General features: G+C 35.2%; 1 protein-coding gene across 16 annotated transcripts in view; it reads left to right on the top strand.

The window, feature by feature from the left end:
• The window catches only part of LOC121868794 (CUGBP Elav-like family member 4), a 227,719-nt gene extending 204,431 nt beyond the window's left edge, over positions 1–23,288 (top strand). For all 16 annotated transcript variants that reach the window (XM_042369731.1, XM_042369717.1, XM_042369720.1 and 13 more), the window contains 3 exons: positions 13,693–13,851; positions 14,257–14,410; positions 18,901–23,288. In XM_042369731.1, coding sequence (XP_042225665.1) covers positions 13,693–13,851; positions 14,257–14,384 — 287 coding nt within the window. In that variant the 3' untranslated portion in view covers positions 14,385–14,410; positions 18,901–23,288. The remainder of the gene's footprint in view (positions 1–13,692; positions 13,852–14,256; positions 14,411–18,900) is intronic.
• Positions 23,289–23,632: the final 344 nt, after the last annotated feature.

The raw sequence follows: 23,632 nt of genomic DNA, 5'->3' as shown, positions 1-23,632 counted from the left end.
TCGGTATTACTTCGTTCAGTTACGTATTGCTAATATATTTTCGGCAAATTTGGTTATCTAACCAACTTTCCCGAAAGTGAATATTTCCATTTTTTATGATACAAATTTCCCGTTTTCTATGATAATCTATTTTCGGGAAAGTTGTTTATCTAACTCAACTTTCGCTGGAAGTAGATATTTCCCATTTTTTTATATGATACAAATTTCCGTTTCTATGATAATCCATTTTCAAAAAATTTGGTTATCTAACCAACTTTCCCGGAAAGTAGATATTTCCCATTTTTTTTGTGATACAAATTTCCCGTTTTCTATGATAATCTACTTCATAAGGTAGGTAATATTTCCCCAAAATTCGAAAATCTATTCTGAAAAAATCGATAATCTACTTTCCCGAAAAGTAGAAAATCTATCTACTTGAGAGAAGTAGATAACAACTTTCCCCGGAAAAGTAGATATTCCCATTTTTTATGATGCACAATTTCCCGTTTTCTATGATAATAATCTATTTTCGGGAAAGTTGTTTATCTAACCAACTTTCATGGAAAGTAGATAATTCCCATTTTTATGATACAAATTTCCGTTTTTCTATGATAATCTATGTTCGGCAAATTTGTTTATCTGCTCAACTTTCCCGGAAAGTAGATATTCCCATTTTTATGATACCATTCCCGTTTTTCTATGATAATCTATTTTCCGGGAAAGTTGTTTTATCTAACTTTCAACTTTCATGGAAAGTAGATATTTCCCATTTTTTATATTTATTTTCGCAATTTTCTATGATAATCTATTTTCGGCAAATTTGGTTATCTAATAACTTTCGGAAAGTAGATATTTCCCATTTTTATGATACAAATTTCCCGTTTTCTATGATAATCTATTTGCACCGGAAAATTTGGTTATCTAACTCTTTCCCGGAAAGTAGTGTTTTACATTTTTTGTGATACAAATTTCGTTTTCTGCTGTTAATCTACTTCGCAAAATTAGGTAATATTTCCCCAAAAATTCAATCTATTCCCCGAAAATCGATAATCTCTACTTTCCCGAAAATGAAAAATCTATCTACTTTTTCGGGAAAATGAAATAACCAACTTTCCCCGGAAAGTAGATATTTCTATTTTTATGATACAAACTTCCCGTTTTTCTATGATAATCTGTTTTCGAGAAGGTTGATTATCTGTAACTTTCACTTGGAAAGTAGATATTTTAATTTTTGCTTGTTAATTTCGTTTTTCTATTCTATTTTTGATTCAGTTCATCTATTTCAACTTTCCTTGGAGAAAAGTAGATATTTCCCCATTTTTTAATTGATTTTTTGTTTTTCTACATTAATCTATTTTTAAATAAATTTAGGTTATCTAACTCAACTTTCCCGGAAGTAGATATTTCCATTTTTTATAATAAAAATTTCCGTTTTCTATGATAAATCTATTTTCGGAAAATTTGATTTGTCCTAATAACACCGGTAGATATTTTTTCCCTTTTTATTTGATCACAAATTTCCCATTTTCCTATGATAATCTCTTGCATAAAAATTAGGTAATATTTTTAAGGAATTGAAAATCTATTCCCCGAAAAATCGATAATCTACTTTCCCGAAAAGTAGAAAAATCTATCTACTTTTCGGGAATGAATAACCAACTTTCCGGAAAGTAGATATTTCTCATTTTTATGATAAAAATTTCCGTTTTCTATGATAATCTATTTTCGGGAAAGTTGTTTTATCTAACCAACTTTCGCGGAAAGTAGATATTCCCATTTTTTATGATACAAATTTCCCGTTTCTATGATAATCTATTTTCAGCAGAATTTGATTTATCTAACCAACTTTCTCGGAAAGTAGATATTTCCCATATTACATGATACAAATTTCCCATTTTCTATGATAATCTGATTTTCGGAAAATTTGATTTATCTAACTCAACTTTCGGAAAGTAGATATTCCCATTTTGTGTTAAATTTCGTTTTTATGATAGTAATGTACTTCGCAAAATTAGGTAATATTTAAAATTCAAAATCACCGTATCACTAATGAAATATATATATATATATATATATATATATATATATATATATATATATATATATATATATATATATATATATATATATATATATATATATATATATATATATATATATATATATATACACACACACATAGTGAATCCTCACTTTAGCGGTTAATTCAATCCACAGGGTACATTGGAAAGTGAGTTGGCGTAAAGTAATCAACTAACATATGGGATTAAATGAAATAGAGACCAGCTAACCCCCAAACTCCACTTTTTCCAACACAATACCTATGTTCTAGTAAAAATAACATCTTAATTTTATGATGGTACATGCACACAATTAATACTTAAGAGAAATACAGTCGCCAAGTTAATGTCCATTCAAATAATGGACTCAACTCCCTCCCCCTCTTCTCACACTACACTCACTGGCTCTTCCCTCTCTGAGAAATTTTTTGGGGAAAACCAGGTATAGTAATAAATAATACCTCAAACTAAAGTTAGGATAATATAATTGACATTGCTGGATTCCTTGTAAGACCAGGAATATTTTGAATATAAATGTCATATATTTTGCACAAAAGATAATATATTTACGCAGAGTAAACAAAAACTTACATTAGATCTAAAATTTGTATGTCTAATGCAAAATCTATGATGTTTATATTCAAAATGATCATCAAATTGTAAGAATTCCAACAATGTAAATTATATTCTGGTCGAGTAATTTGTGTGAATTTTATGAGCTAAAACAAATATCTTCACAACAACGTATGTCATGCCCATAGAATTCTGCCTTAAATGACAAATCCTGTAACAGACTTTTTACTTGTTATGATTTACTTGAAAGTGTTACATCATAAAAGAGGATCACTGTCTGCATTCTGGATGACTTACATCAAAATGATGGAGATCATACTTGGACTATTTTGTGTCATTTGTGAAGGTAACTGGTACTACATCTGTCCTGTTTTGCAATAGACAATATTAACTACTGAGGATATCGTCCTATTTACCGCTGAAGGAAACTTGTCCAGAGTTGCATGATCATTTCCAACCTGGTGGATTCTCTTTTCAATTCAGATATGCAAATCCATTTGTGTGAATTGCTCTGGATCAAACAACTGAAGGAACAGTTAATAGAGACTGCTGGAGTAACTTGTGGATTTAGTCTTCAACCTGCTACAGTGTCCCATTATTATATTACAGCTGAACATCAAGCAGCTGCATTACGACAATTGTGAGAATAAATCTCTGTCCACTCAGTTGGTCTTGGTCATCCAGACCTTCAAAGTTCACGCATCAAGGGAGATGATTCTGACATTGCCTCGTTTGTTGATCTACAGAACAGTTGGACAAATCCCTTTGATGAAGACCCTTCAGATCTAGTTAATATCTCTACTGGAACATCACCATCACCTGACATATGTGACAACTTGCAGAGACATATGCGACAACTTGCAGAAAGCACAAGAAGGAGAAGCAGCTTACCAAACTTTCCAGGAACTTCGTCTGAAAACAGGTGATGGTTGTTATAACACTATCAACTAATAGAACATAAAAACTTTCAATGCAGTTGAGCATACTGTACAACAATGAAGGTATCAAATAAGAAAGTTATCCTGATAGCTGACCAAAGTCTGTTTGGCAACATGGTTCTGATAGCTCAGAATAGAATGCTAGACATGCAGGATGTTTTTTTACCACCTTCTTGGTCCTTTGCCATGGGTATGGGTGAATGCAGATGGTGCAATGGAAAACTAGCAAAGCTGAGGTGACCACTCAGCCGTCTTCTTCAACTATTGATGCCATGGGACTCGTTCACAAAGTCCACTGTGAGAATTTTACATTCTACCAGCTGTTTGACAAAAAAAATTTGCAGATTCTTCACACTGGCCAGGGAAGCGATCGAATTGGAGTCGTATTTGATGCTTACCGTCAACACTCAATCAAGACTGCAGAACGTGAAAAACGTGACCTAGTCATAAAATAGAAAAGTTGAAGCGGCTCTTAATGTGCACAGACAGCATGAACTTGTTGACGAAATTTCATGCAGACTGCTGGAAAAATGATAGTCGGAGGAAGCATTTGGGAAATAAAACCTTGATTGTGACCTGTGGTGATACTGTATCAAGCTGACCCACTGAACAACAATGGATAATCACTCTTCAAACCAAGAGGAAGCTGACACACACTGCTGAAAATTATTGAGCTATAATTTGCATTTCAGATGCGTTCATCATTTGTTTTGCCCTAAATCAAAAGACCAACGGCCGACACTTCATTAGGTGTGGCACTAAAACTCATGTGAAACTTGTGAATATCACAAAGTTAGCTGCAACACCTGGAAAAGATGTCTGTACTGCATTGCTGGGACTTCATGTGTGGACAGGATGTGACTCTGTCCATGCACTGGCAGGTCAGGAAAAGCTGAATGCCTTGAAACTCATTCAGCGAGGTGAAAAGTTCAGGAAAGCATTTTCATCTCTTGGTACTACCTGGACACTTCCCACAGAAGTGTTCAACATCATACAAGAATTCACTTGGAAGCTATGCTGCAGAAACACAAAAGTGTTATCTGTTAATGAGTTGCGGTGCCAAATGTTTCGTGCCAGAGGGTGGGATATTGAATCTGGACAGCTTCCACCATGTGAAGATACTCTACTGCAGCACACACTTCGAGCAAACTTCATGACCGCCATCTGGAGGTGAAGCCTTGAGTCGTCGCCCAATATTCCTGATCCAACTACAGGACGTGGTTGGACAACAAATAGAGAAGGGAATCTTGTAATTCAATGGATGACAGATTCACCAGCCCCAGGAGTTTTCCTTGAGCTATCATCATGCAAATGTCCTCGTGTATGCAAACCCTCTAACTGTCCCTGCATTCACATAGGTTTGAAATGTACACCTGCCTGCTAGTTGACAACCTGCTCTTACATGGCTGATGATAACAAAGAGCAACTCCAGGACTCTGATGATTTTTGTAATAGTTGTGATGATAAATAATAAATATTTAGTTATGGTTGCCAAAATGAGTTTGAAATTCTTACTGTTGTTTGTTTTAAGTGTAATGTATTACTGTACTGTACAATGTGTATACTTTTTTATTTTTTTTATTGATGACAGTTAATTATAACATCAATGTATGCATAATACCATTCTAAACAACTCCTAATTTGTTATAAATAAGTCTTAACACTCACGGGTTTTGAGCTATAGCCAACTATCTGATATGTATACAATTGCGCTGAATTTGGGTCCCATGTAAATATGCGGTTGTGCCAAAATGGCACATAGTACAATATGTCATTTTTTTGCATGTTATAATTGTTTTCTATTGTTCATATTTCAGGCTGTGTGATAGCATGCGAATTTTGGTTATTTTCAATTATTCAAAATTATAATGAATATAATATACATTATAAATGTTTAAAAGACTTGCTATATTATTCCCAATATTTCAATATCTGTATTTACAAGACTGATTATAAATACTTTGCCATATGTAAAATTTTATCTTTAAACAATTTTCAATTTGAGATAAATTTCAGAAGGATCAACCAATAATGAGTTACAGCCCAGTAAGTGACATGTTTAAAATCTGCCTGAAATTGTCAAACATTTTCAAAGATCAACCCAACTAAATATCTTAGTGAGATTTATTTCATCCATTTGGTAGTCAAATTTTATGTGGCTCACAGGCTTGACAAACACTGGAACATGTTCAGGTACTGGTACTATATATTCAAGAACCCATACATACCTGGTACTGTACTTGCTAACAGTGCATAACATAAATGATTGACTGGCAAGAAAGCTGACAAATGATAAAGGGATAGGAAAGTGGGTCTCATCGACTTGACTGCCTGTTTGGGATAGTTTGGATACAGAACACTGTGTAGTAAACCTTTGGTATGCAAGGGGAGAATAAGAAGGAATACTGTAGGTGGGAGTACATTATATAGATCCAATTATTATTAAATTATTCAGAGTAAAGTGTTTAGAATATGAATTAAAATTCTGACAAGTAAATGGAAAACAGCAACTGTACTTTTACCACATGATTGATTATCCATTTTACAGTAACTTTACTGGCGACCTGTGGTGTAATGGTCAGCATGCTCACCTCGTAAGCGAGCAGACCTGGGTTCGATCCCCGGGCAGGGTGAAACTATGGGCATGTTTCTTTATGCCATTTGCCTCTGTTTACCCAGCAGTAATTGGGGACCTGAATGTTAATCGATTTGTGGATCGTTGCCGGGTTAATAGTTAGCCAGTGCAGTTGGCGAGTTGTCTGGTTTTCTCGGACTATTCCTTGACATTGGGTCATGCAGCTCATTAACTCAGGTGGTTGTTGTGTTGGCAACAGCTTCTACACTTTAAACAAATTCACGCCTAGGTGGCCCTAGGGCCAGTCATGCTCGTTACACGAGGGGCAGCCATTATTATTATTATTATTATTATTATTTGACTTTACTTAATAGTTCCACAGAGACTATTTGCAATCGATCCACAGCATCGATTTGATGAGCTTGGAATCATGTACGTATCACAGAGACGTTAAGATTATATCTCGTCCATATTTTGTCTTAATATTTGTGAGTCATTTGGTTTCTAAGATTTGAAAAGTCCACCACATAATCTTCTTAAGGTGAATATAAACCGAGAAATCTTTTCAAAATCAATTTATGTAAGTATTGAAATAATCCAGTTGATTTTAAGTTCAGTAATAAGATTGACTAATTAATTTTCAATCCAACATTCTGGTAATTCTGCATTAAAATTTATTGAAATAAAAGGACAAAAACATTTTGAAGTAGTTAGTCTTTATTGCAATACATGTAGCTGTGATGTTCTTCATTAAAGGGATCACAGACTTATTTTTGGCATTCATTTCTTTAATTCTAAAATTATTTGAAAGATATATTGCAAAATATAGTACAGTACATTAATACAGTACTTTGTACACATATTACTCATTGAAAAAGAACACAATAGTTAAGAAAGGAGGCTCCAGTACTTTTAACATTTATTTGTTGAAAATATTTAAGAGTGAGTGAACCCAAAAAACCTTAATTTTTTATAATGGCCCCTGAATATTTTCTGCAGGATTCTGTAGTTATTAGCCAAAGAAACTTCCTTGACTTGAATGAATAACCCTTTCTTCTATCTCACCATCTCCACCACAGTAATGGGTTGATAATTTTATTATTTTGTGGAAGTAGAAATTCAGTTTGGCTAATTATATTAGTTAATGGTGTGGCAACTGCATGGATACAAAGCCTACCTCCTGTCTTGAGGGTCCTTGGATTGTTCCAGAGCACTTCCAGTCCACCCAGTAGTCAATGGGCTCCTAACTGTACAGTTGGAGAAAGAAAGGCAATCAAGTACTGTGTTGTTTTGTGCAGGGAAGCTGCCTCCTTGGCTACAGTACTGAAGTCTTGGTATGCAGTGTGCTGTATATGCAGTTACTAATGGACAATCATGCCAATGAGACCCATTTTCATTTATATATATATATATATATATATATATATATATATATATAAGTACAGTATAGTAGTACTGTACTGTACTCCTTAATTATCTACACATTTTTGTGGACAGAGAAGTCTGGATATCCCTTTAGTACTGAAAAATACAATACAGTATTTAAAAATTTTATTACAGTATTTGAGTAACAAATTAAAATAAGAAAGATGCCTAATACTGAACACTTAGTTCAGTAGGTCTCATTTGTGGTACAGTACAGGCATTTAAATTTACTGACTGGTTGGCTCCGTGGAGATTGGACAACAGTTATAGGGAAATTAAACGATTCCTCTTTCTGTACTGGTATGAGAACCTCCATATAATTTGCTACTTCAACATGGTGTATTTTGTGGAATATTTGCAACAAATAACTGATGAAAAGTGAGTGAACTCAAACTCTCGAAAGATTGTACGTATTTCTCAATCTGTAAACCAATTTATTTGTTAATTAATTGCAATGAAATTCATAATTATGCATTATAACAATTAAGCAGCTTAATATCTGACTTACATTAAATATTTGTTTATCCAACAGGATTGGATATTTACAGAAGTAATTTTGTGAAATTTTATTTGTTAGGACCATTTTTTGTATATACAGTACAGTAGACCCTGACCAATTGCAGATTTCCCATCCGCAGATTCTGGGTAGCCACAATTTTTACTCTGCTTACCATTTCACCAACCGTGGCATTGAATTTTGAGTATCCATGGAGTGTTGTGGTGCCTTTATTCCTCCACAGTCTAATACATTACTCTGTAAATTTGAGGAATGAATAAAAATAATGTTAAGAAAAGAAAAAATACTGCATCATTTCTTTAAGGACACAGGAGACAGGAGCACCCCCCCCCCCCTCCTTCTTCTCCTCTTCCTCCAACAAACCCCTTCCCACGATCATGGGCTAACTCCCACAGATGTAAGAACTATCTGTTCTCTGTTTTTCACCTTATATTATTTTTTATTTATTTATAATTTTTTTTTATATATATACACATTCTGTATGAACAATTGTGTGCATATAACTGAGTAATAAAAACATGAATAAAATTATATATATCTACCCAAAAACACGAGTTGAAAAACGACAATAACGCAGCTTGGCCTGGTAGCTACAGGGACAGTCTAGTTTGGCAACCTGCCAAGTCCACACACACACACACACACACACACACACATGTGTACTTCACACACACAAACACAACCATGCTCCTTATTTTTCTTATTTTATAGCAACATGCCATCTCTATGGAGATGTAGTGTAAAATTTGTATATTACTATTTAATTTTTGTTAAAGCTATCTTATGTATTTGACTCGGATTTAATTAAATGTACAATACAGGTACAGTATTGTTTAGCGAAGGATTAGGCAACTTAGTTATGTTTTAACTAATGTTATCCACAGCCATGGAATCTAACCCTATTTTCCATTAGCCTTTAGTCTAGCCAACTGCGGATTTGCCAACCACAGGATTTTTCAGGAACCTTACCCCTGCGGTTGGTGAGGGACTACTGTATTACATTGCCCCTGTACAGTACACCCTTTTTACTATCCTCTTCTACCTCCTTCTCACATGTCCATATCATATCCTCAAACTTAACTTCACCCTTTCCAACAGTCCACACTTTACTCCTTTCCATTCTAGTAACCCTAGATGCAGCCCTTCAGTGAATCATCTCTATCTTAAATTTTAAAGCATTTTGTTAAATTCAACGACCATTTGTTACTGTCAAAAGTTAATTTTGGAAGAATCATGCTATGCTAGTTTCCACTTTGACTTCAAGGTTACATTCCTTCACTTGACACAACTTTCCAGCTCTTCAATCATTGTTTCCGTATATTAGTCTCTATTTTTTCTATTGTATCATTCTTGCTTGACATATTTCCCGAATACATAATGTATTTGAAATATTTAACCTCCTTGGGTCATTCTTCAACATAATTTTATAGTGTATGCAGTAGTATATTCATCCTCTTTTCATTAAATAACTATACAGTACAGTATACTGAAGAGAAAACAAACAAACACAGGGACATTACACATCCCTGTCTAACTAATTCTTTCACTTTAAAGCAATCATACAGTCTTCCCTTAACTTTCAGACTTGCAGTACTTTTGTAAAACTTTTTTTCTCGTCACGAATCTTCTCTTCTCCTCCATAAATCTTATCGCTTCCCACAGCCTTTCTTAATTCACCTGTCATAGGACTACTGTGTCTGTGACTATTGTATACTTTATCCTATTTTTCCAGTTTATCTTTCAGTAAATATTTTTACTAGAAACATTAATCTATACAACCTCTACCTCCTGATATTCCTCCCTGTTCTTCATTCATCTTACATTTTTCTTTTCTTTATTCTTGCAATTACAATCCTGTCATAAACTTTCCAAGGTAATCCCTTATATAAAAGAATTAATGTATAATTAATTTCAACCACTCATCCAGTACTTTTCCTGTCAGACTTAGTGAGAAAAGAGAAACTGTTTGTCAGTGAAAGTAGGACTGTAGCAGGGATGTGTGCTACAGGTACTGGTATTACCTTTGTTTTTTCATGGATGGGTGATAAGAGAAGTCAATGTAAAATTGATGTTGAAGGATGTGAATTTGGTGAACAATGATATGAAATATTAATAGGAGGCAAGTCAGGTGCTGTTTGTAAGTGACAGTACAGTATTCTAATGGGGAATTATAAAGAAAAATACAGGTACAAGTGTTGATGAATGAGTTTAGAAGTGTGTGTGTACAGTTCAAATAGAAAGTTAATAGTGAATGTGAGCAAAAATAAAGTATGAGGTGGATGGAGAAATAATTTTGAGTTTGAATGGAGATTAAATGGAGAAAGTTGAGTGCTTCATATATCTGGAAGTGGATGCAATGGGAATGGTGATCTGAACCATAGAGTAAAGGAGAGGAGGACAGCGATAGGTGCATTAAGAAATGAATAGAGATAACTTTATCAAAGGAATCTGAAATGAGTATGTTCAGAGGAATTGTGCTGACGTAAGTGCACTACAGTTGGGTCTTTATTTACGCGGTCAATTGAACCCGCGGAGTACCGCGTAAAACGAGAAACGCGTAAATGAAATAACAGAACATGTGGGATTAATTGAAATAGAGACTGGGCCGAACCCCAAACTCCACTTTTTCCGACACAATACGTACCTTGTAGTCAAAATAACATCTTAATTTTATGATGGTATGCACACACAATTAATAATTAAGAGAAATATCAATAATATTAGGTTTTTTAACACTTACATTAGTAGAAAAGATGGCTGGGCGCACGGGGATGGGGGGATGGTTCCGAGGCAGAGGGCAGATTATTGGCCCTCACCTGTATCACTTGTATTAATTGTATCACTATCCACCACAGAGGCTTGTAGGGCCTCTTTGTCAAACCCCTCAAAGTCCATATCCTCACTAGCATTATCACTATCACTGACTTGGGCCGGCTGTGGTGGGTGGCTGGTGAAGAACTCGGTAATGTTTTGATGACTGGGCGACCTTGTGTGCACCCTGCCCGCGCCGCTTCCCGCGTAAATGACCAAATTTGCCACGTAAATCAAGCATTTCAATTCTGGCAAGGCACCACGTAAATGACAAAACACGTAAACCAAAACCGCATAAATCCAGACTCAACTGTACTAAGGTCATTGAACATGGCTGTGGATACAAGAGGAAGAAGCTTATTGGAAATAATGGAAAGGGTGTTTTGAAAGCAGTGTGTTGGGTGAAAAAGATTTACCGGTAGATAATAAGAAATAAAGAAATAAGGAGAAGTGGAAGTGAAAATTGTTGAGCAGTGAGCAGATCATGGTTTGCTCAAATGGTCTTGGGATTGAGAGATTGTAAAATGAAAAATTTATAAAGAGAGTTTATTATTCAGAGGTGGATGGATGAGGATAGACCAAGTGGGAGGATGAGGTGAAGGACAAACTGAAAATGAAAAGGATAGACATTGCAAGGAGCATTAGTACTGTATGCAGGTGTGAGTGCAGAGCATAGTGTTGAAGGACTCTTTGGGGAAGGAATTACTGATGGTGGATGATACTGGGTAAAATAGCAGAAAACATGTATTGCGTCAGTAAGAATGAATGAAGCAAGATTTGCATACAAGGACTGCAGAGATAAAATCATTGATAATGTATTTTACATTACTGAGTTACAAGCATAATATTTACTTCTGGTATAAATTATGCTTACCGGGTAGGTGGTTTTTCTTAATGCAGAATGACTGTATTGTTTATATCCACTTCTTGAACTGTACCATGAAGAATTGGATATTTAAAGGTATTGGAAAGGAAATACAGTAGTAATTTAAATATTCTATCCAATTCTCTCCAGTATAGGTAATCTTAAAATAGAAAAGTAGGAAATGGCAAGGTTTACATTACACCAGATATAATTAGTAAGTGGCTTTTAAATGTAAAGATTATACATTTTTCTCAGACCTGATAGTTTTTTATTAAGTTTTTTATTATTATTGTTCATTAATTACTTCTTCATTGAAAGAGAAAGGGCATAGTTGTACATCATACCTTTAATATTTAATGCTGTTATTTACTGTTTTCAGTTCTTAAATGAATGTTCTGTAAACCTGTAGATTCATTTGTTTTACATTCTGTCCTCTGCTGTACTTAAAGATTACTTTCAAATAATAAAATTAATTTTAAATATCGGTAACTTAATTTAGTACAGTTTATTTCAGATTGCAAGTCAATCTTATTAGTATTTTTTATATATTGTTTTTGCAGGTTTTTTGTGTTTTTATGCAATGAAAATAATTTAGTTTTGTATATGCACACAATAGGTTTTAACTATGTTTGATGTTAACAGCCCAATAGGTAGCATTTTCCCACTTCAAATTTATCACCCCTAGTTTCTTAAAATGAAATTTCACCTCCAAACTTCGTTTTTACAATTCACCCTAGATGCAACTGCTGTGATGAGACAAATGCGTCAAACCCCCAGTTGGTTGTCATGTTACTAAATACAGACAATATTTATCTTTAAACTCACATTACAGTACAGTATACAAATTTACTTCCATACATCAACCTTCATTATACAGTACAGTCCCCAAAAAAGTATCATTAGATTTTCCGATGCTACAATTTCAACCGCTAGATGAAATGCTTTGATATGATCCCCAGTGTATCATCATAAGTTAGTACATCTGCTCGCCATATCAACAACAGCTAGAGATGGGGGTAGGATTGGGGAAGGGAATCATCCTTGTATGGCATACTAGATACAGTACTGTGCTTCAATATAACTAGAAATCCATTTGGTGTATATATATATATATATATATATATATATATATATATATATATATATATATATATATATATATATATATATATATATATATATATATATATATATATATATATATATATATATATATATTATAGTTTTTTTTTTTAATACAGGGATTAGTCTTCCTTGGCACAGGCAAACGATACTTTCTTTTGCGGCTGTACATGTGATCCTTTGTCTCCAGTATTCTAAATTCTTTCCCTTTCATGTTACAGTTCTGTAACCCATCCACCCCCAAAAATGTTCCCTTAATTATGTTTCCTAAATTGTCAACTTAACAGTACAGTATCTACTGTGTGTGTGTGTGTGTGTGTGTTAAACAATAATTAAATGTTCAGTAAGGCTAATATATATATATATATATATATATATATATATATATATATATATATATATATATATATATATATATATATATATATATATATATATATATGTATGTATGTATGTATGTATGTATGTATGTATATATATATATATATATATATATATATATATATATATATATATATATATATATATATATATATATATATATATATATATATATATATATATATATTAAATAATGAATTTTATAATATTATGGAAAGAGTAGTTCTTCCTCAAAATATCTTATTCATAGACTGAGCTGGTATCATAAATTAATAACACTTTCTAATTGATTTTCCTTTTTCGTCAACAAAGCTCTTAATTCTCTATTATCATCCTACAGTTAAATAATCTTGTTGTTCTTAGACTTAAACCATTATGTTACTTCTTAATTCCGACTAATATTAGCTCTCCTTTGCAATCTGAATATAATTTGATCATTTTGGCAGGTTGTTCCATCTCGGGACCAGAGGGCTGCAACCTCTTCATCTACCACCTGCCACAGGAGTTTGGTGATGCTGAGCTGATGCAGATGTTCCTTCCTTTTGGAAATGTGATCTCCTCCAAGGTGTTCATTGACAGAGCCACCAACCAGAGCAAGTGCTTTGGTGAGATCTTATTGTTTTTCTCTTTGGGGGGGGTAATACATTTACACTCTATTTCAGTTACCTTACTGTCTAACTTAAAGAGGAATGAATATAAACAATTCCAGCATGCTTGGTTGATTAAATTGGTTATACCGGTACTGTTGAATATGTTTGAATTGTTTGCTTGAGATTATTACCTTGCTGTTTTCCATACAAATAAGTTAATTATATACTTTCAACATTAACAGTGATGTCAGAATTAAGAGTAAAAGTAACATAACATAAAAAGAGCATGGATGAAGCATAATAGGGAAAGGTAACAATACGATACAATATTTTCATAACTGTACTATATTGTAGTTATTTTTCTGAGTTAATGTTATTGTTATAGTCAGTGTGATTTTCAATAACACTTAATATCTGCAGGTTTTGTGAGCTTCGACAACCCTGCCTCGGCTCAGGCTGCTATCCAAGCGATGAATGGCTTCCAGATTGGCATGAAGCGCCTAAAGGTTCAACTCAAGCGACCCAAGGATGCCAATAGACCCTACTAACGGCCGCACTCAGTAGGGGAGACCAGGTACAGTATTGATGATGTAATATTTATATAGCTATACAGTGTGTTCCCTAGGGTTCATTCTTATGTCATACACTGGAAGTTATACAAATTTGCAATGAGTACAATATAATAGATTATGTCTGAAATAGGCATATTAAAGTATTTATGTATTGCAGTGGCAATGTTACACTTTTTCCCCAAGTACACAAATTTTACTTTACTTTACCTTATCCCCTTTGCTACTGATCATCCTGTTAGCTGCTTGTGTGATCAGTCACTTCTCTTGTTATGTACTGTTAGCAAGTACTGGGCATGTATCTGTACTTGCACCAGTATTGGTCAAGTCTGGTCTTGAATGAGCTCCACTCATTGCTGTCACAACACTCTCGGGCAGATTGCTTCAAGAGTTCACAACTCTCACTCCAAAAAAGCTCACCCTGACAATTTTCTGAACTTGGGCTTCTTCAACCTTAAGCTGTGACCTCTAGTGGGGCGAGTATCTACCGGTTCCAGGTATGAACAGTCAACTGGAGTAATGTCCTCTGAGGAGTTTATAGACTTATATTAAGGCACTCCTTGCCGGCCTATAGCTTAAGCTGGAAAGGGCATCTGCTGGAACTTTTCCCGGGTAGGGTGGGGGAGGGGGGGTCGGTGAGCTAATATTTTAGGTTCAGTTTTTACCGAATTTGTGAAATCACTGCAGCTGTAATGAGTTGCTTTCTTTTTTCTTTTTTTTCTTTTTCTTTTTATTCTGTTTTAACTTCCCTTTAATTATATTAAATTCTACATCCCCTTCTTTCATTGGTTATTTGTTGTAAGCAACAAATAACCAACGAAAGAAGGGGATTTTGACACATGCCTTGTTAGGGGGGAGGGGGGGCAAGAGATGACGGTAGTAATGCATGTGATGGAGGGTGCGGGAGGGGGTTTTGAGAATTGTAATTAAATGCCAGGTAGCGACGTGTCGTCCTAATATTATGTATTTATGTAATTATTAGATGTTTTAATTGCCTGTATGTTGGCCTAGCGAGTTAATGCTAGGCATTTACATACGTAGGTGTAAAGCTAGATGTCGCATTCTGGACTTACCACAAAAACTGATTTTTAGAAAAAAGGCTTTTTTTTCCGGGTATGGGAGCAAATTCTGGGGATGAAATAATCCGGCATTCTGGAAAATTCAAGAAACTCTCTCTTTCCACTTTTTTCTGAGACTGGGGGCAAGTTCCGAGGACGAAATAATGTGCAATTTCCAAAAAATTCAGAGAAAATTTTCCCAATAGTAGTAATCAGGAAAATTAAGGGAATGTGGATTTTTCTGGGTTTCAGAGAGAGTCGTCTTGTTACCGGAAATCTCTCATCCCCGGAAGAGGTCTGCACCAGTTTATCCGGCCATTGGGCATATCACTGTATTGACCATGAAAATATATATACAGGTTGTACCTGTCTAGTCCGGCAACCTCGGGACCTGACCGGTGCTGGACCATGGAAATTCACCCTTTTCCTGGATAGATAGTGACTTGTGCATACGCTTGGAAGCACTAGCACCACTTTCACTGCTTCGTGGTCTCTTTGAAGATATATTGAAGGGTTAAATGTTGTATAGTAGGTTCTCATATTTTGGGAGTTTTTAATTCAACATTTTTATTTGGACACAAAAAAAAACACTACGCAATTTAAAATGTTGACGGCGGAAACTCGAATTTCAACGGGTTTGAGCGGCCCGCCAACGTTCAGACGTGCGCAAATCGTGAAAACAGTGTCATTTCTCTTATGTACAAAAGATTCATTATTGTTTATTACTGGATGTCTTTTTTATTTATATAAATTTTGTGTGCAAAATGAACAATACAATTCATTAATAATATGTAGAATATTAAAACACACGGGTAAACGAGACGGGATTGTTTTTGTTGATTACAAAACCAGTGACTGACTGGATCTACATATAAAACTGAAGAAAATAAGACCCTGGTTGTAGCTGTAGTAAAATTAATGTAAAAAAATTAATATGGTTGTTTTAAGTAATGTTATTTAATGTTAATAAATGGAACAATATAAGTAGCTAACTATTAAAGGTAAAAAAAAAAGTGAACTCGCATATGTAAGTGAGCACATGTGAAAACATATCTTCATTACTATACCTTAGAATATGAAAGGAACACTTATTTACTGTTCGTATATGTTTTAATTAATGTTTCTGAATTTTTTTTTATTGAATTAATGTTTGTGTGCAAACTGAACAATACAATTCATTAATAATACGTGGAATATTAGAACACACGAGGAGACGAGACGTCATTGTTTTTGTTAATGTTTACAAAACCAGTGACTGATTGGCTCTACATATAAAACTGAAGAAAATAAGACCCTAGTTGTAGCTGTAGTAAAATTAATGTAAAAAAATTAATATGGTTGTTTTAAATAATGTTATTTAATGTTAATAAATGGAACAATATAAGTAGCGAACCATTAATGGTAAAGAAAAAAGTGAGCTCACGTATGTTAGTGCGCACATGTGAAAACATATCTTCATTACTATGCCGAGGAATATGAAAGCAACACTTATTTACTGTTCATATATATTTGAATTAATGTTACTGAATTTAAAACAAAAATTCTACTCGCCAGTGGTGGTAAAGTTGAAAACATAAGGACAGCCAATGTTGCTGTGTGTGTTTTTACTCGAATGACGTATGCTCAACTCTAGCTGAAGCCGTAGAACATAAGAACTTTTTCTGTGTTGTTTTTAGTTTTTATTTAATTTTATCTGTGTTATTTTCGTTGGTTTATTAGGATGTTGCTTTATTACAGGTAGTAATTTGCCAAAAAAAGTAGGGTAAATAAGGCAAAATTTAGCTAAACATTGAAAGTACCAGACTCAAATTAATTTTCTCCGTGGGTGTGTGTGTGTGTGTGTGTGTGTGTGTGTATATATATATATATATATATATATATATATATATATATATATATATATATATATATATATATATATATATATATATATATATATATATATATATATATATATATATATATATATATATATATATATATATATACATACAGTAGTACCCCGATTTACGCGGTCAATTGAACCCACAGGGTACCGCGGAAAGTGAAAACCGCGTAAAGTGAACAACAGAACATATGGGATTAATTCCAATAGAGACTGGCCCGACCCCCAAACTCCACTTTTTCCGACACAATACCTATGTTGTAGTAAAAATAACATCTTAATTTTATGATGGTATGCTCACACAATTAATATTTAAGAGAAATACAGTCGCCAGGTTAATGTCCATTCAAATAATGGACTCAAATCCCCCCCCTCTTCCCAGCTCACTAGCTCCTACCTCTCTGAGAAATGTTTGGGTGAAAACACTAGATTTTAACGTTTAGTAATAAATAATACCTCAGACTAAAGTCAGGATAATGTAATTGACATTTCTGGATTCCTTGCAGGTCAGGGAATATTTTGAATGTAAACTTCATATATTTTGCACAAAAGATAAAATATTTGCTCTGTGTAAATCAAATTATTACATTAGATCTAAAATTTGCATGTCTAATGCAAAATCCATGATGTTTATATTCAAAATGATCATCATATTGTAAGAATTCCAGCAATGTAAATTATATTCTGGCTGGGTAATTTGTATGAATTTTATGAGCTAAATAAAAAAATAAAAAAAATTATATTTCACCCCGTATATGAGTAGATGCACCGCGGAAAGTGAAAGTCTGGTTCTGGCAAGGTACCGCGTAAATGAGAAATCGCGGAAAGTGAAACCGCGTAAAGCGGGGTAATACTGTATTTGGTAAAATTTCCGATTGAGACATTTTCGTATATACAGTATATGACGCACATGCTGCAATGGGATGCCACTGCCAACTGCCTTGCTCAGTGTAAACATGAACTTTATATGTCACGCTTTTTGGTCATAGTCAATTCACATTGGTCAGTCTTGGAGTGAACATTGATGGTCTACCATAGGCATACTGAAGGGGGGGGGGGAGGCGATCGCCCCTCCCTCCTTTTAGATAATAAATTATTCCAAATAAACCAATTATAACAGTAAGAAATGAAAAAATAATAACAAAATAAATAAAAATAATAGCATCACTATTTGAAAGGTAAGCTTATCATGAACTTAAAAAAGAATTTTATTCATCTCATATTTCAATAATAATACCTGTACCTCGCTCTGTTTGGTTCAATGGTCGCCTCCTCCCCCTCCTCCCCCTTAGTAAATTTCTTGGTATGCCACTGCAGTCTACCACACAAGCTTTTTCCATCATTGTCCAGTGTTTGAGCCATTATGTCTGATAACCCTGGACCAATTACCTAAATCTGGTATTGTACTTAGAACGTTTACATTTTTATTGGGGAAGATAACATAAAAGTCCTCTCTTTTTTGTTCAGTCCAGAATTTGGGATGATGAATAATATGATACTAGTATAATACCATTTTAGCTCAAAGCTTAATATTCATTTCTTTATTTTACAGGGGCATCTGATGGTGAAGCTGTTCTTGAAGAAGATGGCTCCGTGTTTATCATAGCTTGAATATGACATTTATATGAAGTATTAGGAATCCAAAGCCTAGGTTGTAAGTTAAAAAAAAAAGAGAAGAAAATACTTGAAAAAATATAACTTTCTCTGCAAGATGAACATTATTCCCATATTTCTATACTACAAGTGCTACATATACGAGTCCAGAGAGCTTGAGTTGCTACACAGGCTGCGGAAGGCCTCAGAGGTGGCAAGAAAGGGATGGTTTCTAAAACACGGATTGCTAATTTTTTCCTACTTTTTTTATATATATTTTTTTATTTTTTTAGAGAGAGAGAAATACAGTGATTGGAAGTCCACAATTGAGGCCTGTGCTGCTGTGTACACAAACTGTATATACACTGTACCGAGCTATTGCACGGTACCAAAAAAAAAAAAAAAAAGGATTTGGGACTGGAGGTCCCTCTCCTCTCACATGTTGATAGCCATGTTATTACTGAGAGTATGGAAACAATATTTTTAATATTAATAAGCCTTCTGTTAAAGTTATATTACGTATCATAATATTTCAACTATATCATATTGTTAAGAATAGTAGTATACTTAAGACGTGCTCTATCAGCTCTACGCCATTTTGTGCGAGTTGGCCGGGTGATGTGGATCTCCCAGCACCGGATGTGTCCTAACCCGCCCCGCTGACGGGTTGCTCCTTCAGGGTACTAAGTGTTGCGTGTCTCGTGTCTGTTGCCTCACGCCCTGCGCTGTGCCCGGGCGCCCACGCAGCTGCCACCCCCTTGGCTGTCGTCTCATGGCTCAGTAAATGCCCATGTTTTTACCTGGTAGTCTGTGGGTGTACTGTCCACAAGTGCTTAGCTTGAAACTGGGCCACTGTAGCAGTGATGCCACGTGCACTGGTGCTCCTCACGCCATTTTGCGTGCCGTGTGGCCGGGCGGGGCACCACCCACCCCACCAGACCAGGGCGCTAAGGTCTCTTCCCAGCTCCACAGTTGGACAACCAAAGTGATGGCCTCAAAGGGTTTAGAGGCCCCTAGTCTAGTGTCAAACTAGAGGATTAGCTTCTCTATACCTGTAGATGCCTATAGATACATAGATTAAAGCGCTAGATAGCTTTCAAGTATAGAGGAAGTCTCATAAAGACACATTGTATATATGCTGAAGGTAACTTGGTAGGACTATTGACCCTGCATTTGATCATATGTACAGTGGATAGCATATTCACTAGACTAAGGGTACCAACGCTTATCTCCAGTCAATTTTATATCATGATATATTTTTAAATCATTTGTATCCAATGGTTTAATAAGATTTGTGCATTTCTTTGTGGCTTAGATTTTTAGACATCTGTATGTTTGTCAGATCAAAGTGGCATTATTTTCTAGTCAAGGTGTACTTGTTATTTTTTTAAAAGATTACAGTTTTTGCAGCGATCTTTCATCTATGATCTCAGACATTCCATCTAGTCATTATTATTGTTTTATCCACCTTCTTGGGAACTTAATTCCCCCACCCCTCCCCATTATTAATATACTATATGTCATCCACATAACTTTTGAACCATTGACAGAAATGTGCCAAGAGAGTTCAAGATGATTTTTCCATTACCTGGTCTATTTTATTTGTTTCATATATTTACATGTTATACACCCTTGTGGTTTAGGAGTAAGAATTACTCATTTCTGAAAGAATGAAGCTGTTTCTCTGACATAGCATATCTAGTCCAATATGTACATACGCACCATTGTCAGGCTGCATTATGCTATGGCTGCTCTGTGGAAGAGACTGTTTGCACTTCAATCTTCACTTGAGTATCTGCTTATTGACTGTTGGACAATGGCTAACAACATAGTTGTTATATCATGAACTGAAGATTGATACCAACAAGTATGTAGCAGAGTGACACAGTAATAGGAATATGATTTTCTTACTGCAACATGATTATTATCTTAACCTTGAGATTAATGTCTAATATAATCTTGAGTATGGTTATATAGGTGTTCGAAGAATAATACAACAAGAAAAATGTCTCTTTCCCATAGCAGGCTGGTGTAATAAGTCTGCGCCACTGTAATATTACATAGGCCCTATTGCCTCGCTCATGCTGGCATCTTGTTTTAAGCGTGATTGGAGTTTGTTTGTCAAGCTTAAACTCAGCATTTCATAAGTTTACCAAAGTTAATTCGTTATATTGTAAACAAGATGGCAGTAAATGAGTACAACAGGGATATTATTAAGGATTGTAAGGAGATAGCCACACCAAAGAAATAAGAGAAAAATACTTAAAGAATAGTTTTAGTACATCACGTTTAGAAACTGCGTAGCATATAATTTATTATCATTTATTTATTTATTGCTTATAATTTATTAATACAATTGCCGAAAGGAGAGTGTAATCTTCAGTGGTTAGTTTTCAAGGCCGTATGAAATCTAGTTGTTTTCGGGACCAATTTTAGTGTCTTTTGGTCAATTCGTGTAACATGGTGTCGTTCAGTGACGTGTTGTATTCGTTTGAAACTTTGAACCCATTTTTGAGGTATGTTTATGAAGCCCTTGGACTACCATAAGATACACTCTCTAGTATATTGCTAATACTTAGCCCCTATAAATTTTAAGGATATTGGTAAATGCCCGCATATTATAAAGTATTCATTTTCGTATTAATGGAGGAAATCAGGAGGCCCATACCTGCTACTATAAGTTAATTTTTTCAGCAAAATGTCAGGCCTGTTGAAGAGACAAAATGGTCAATTTTTTGGACAAGCATCTCATTGGCTCAGGAGCTGAGAGTACTTGTGCATCACTCAATAATTATGAGTGTGTGGATTTATTCCCACCAGAATGGTATAAAGTGTTTCCAGTGAAGACGGCTGGTGACCTTTGATGATGACTGCCTTTGGTGACTTGTGTAACTAGTGGTTAGCAGGGCCCCAGCATATCAGTGTTGCGCCTCCTCTGGCCTTGCCTGGTCTTTGACCCTGGTCCTGGCGGAACTGGCTGCCTGCACGGTCTCTCGTCTTGCGCCTTGCCTTCACTGACCCCACCCCGTGCCAGGAGCCGGCAGGCCCCTTTCTGCCGGCCACATCTCCCCCGTCCGCTGACCACTTCTGTCCCTTCCGCACTGCTGCAGCCCACCTTTCCTCATCACCCTTGCCGTAAGACGGACCTTACTGTAGGAGGCCGTGACACAGGTTATGGGAACGAGAGTGAGCTGCCCCTAGTGTATACTAGGGTAGGATGGGCGGACAGGGGCGAGGGCAAGGCTGGACCTGGCGCGCCGCTTGTGTCTAACACAGCGCCTGCCCCTGGCCTCCTCCATATCACATCTCACCACAAGTTGCGGGACTCACCCCTCCAGGGGACGCCGGATCCTGTTAAGCTATATGGTTGTTCATCAAGATGGCAAGCTCTGTAAGCTTTTATATTGTAATTTTCTAGACCCCAGATTCTTCTCCTTCCAAGAGAATTTAATAGCATGGTAAAAAGTAGTTAACCATTTGAAGTAGTTTGATAGGAGCATAATTTATATCTGATTTGCCATAGTTAAGAGTAGATGGCTTGATCTGGCCTAAGGTGCCATGGGATAGCCAGTATCCTTAATTATTCACAGTCTCACGAGTCACTTAAACCTCGTGAGTCAGTTGTGCAGGACAAGCTTGTGACCCACCACCAGCTGTGCTCCAATATCGCCAAAACCATAGCCAGGAGTTGCTGGCACAAATGGCCTGGGCAAGTTTTCCATCAAGTAAATATTATACCAGATCAGCTAGGACAGGGCCTTGTGGTACACACTCCAGTTGAACTATGGCATTGTGCCCAGCATTTGTGAGCTTTGTGTATAAAATTTGTATGGAAAACTTTTAGATTTGTATGGAAATTCAATAAATATTTGTGATCTTTAAATGATCTTAAGTTGATACATGCTGTTATGCTGGCTATGCCTTTGCGTGACATTTGTAGTTGATTTTAAATATTATATGTTAATTTTTAATTAGACATAGCTTTGATCTATTTAAATTTTAAAACCAGACATTGTGCAACAAATTGTATATTTTATTGCAGCATTTAAGTGTAACCTACATGACAGGGACAATTAAACCTCTTTAAATTGTTGCTAAGTGCACAAATATATACATTGATTGTTAAAATGCACATGATAGTCATTGAAAAATTTAACATTTGATTGTATTTTACTCTAAAATAATACAGTACATCAAAATATTGTAAAGTATCACAAGTAGGGATAATATAGGTTGTGTAATGGTTCAAAAGGGTTTCAATACACCCTTGATGGGTCGATTGAGAGTGTGTAGCATTCTTGCCCTTGTAAAAGTGATACTTTGTAATGAAATAAAGATCCAATATATTTCACTTTATCATTTACCACTTTACTTCCTAGCCACACTGTAAACAAGAGCAGGCCCCTATTATTTCAAGTCAACCCTATTTAACCTTTATACATTTCATAATTTGTAAAGTACACCTATGGCCGGGGAATTGTCACAGTCAACAATGTCAAAATTGCGAGCTACCAATTCAGGAGTTTATCGTTTATCAATTAATGCTTCAGTGACCATAGCCACTGGCACAGTAGCCTTTTTTGCTGTAGTGAGTAATTAGAATTGCAAAACAAATGAAATGACAAATATTTACCAAAATTTCAACTTTTTTGCCCAAATTGCAAGGCTTACTGAAAATTACTTTTTCTATC

This window comes from Homarus americanus, unplaced genomic scaffold (assembly GCF_018991925.1).
Source record: "Homarus americanus isolate GMGI-L3 unplaced genomic scaffold, GMGI_Hamer_2.0 scaffold30535, whole genome shotgun sequence".
NCBI classification, from domain to species: domain Eukaryota; kingdom Metazoa; phylum Arthropoda; class Malacostraca; order Decapoda; family Nephropidae; genus Homarus; species Homarus americanus.
The sequence above is the reverse complement of the archived record's forward strand: the minus strand, read 5'-3'. Positions and strand labels throughout refer to the sequence as shown.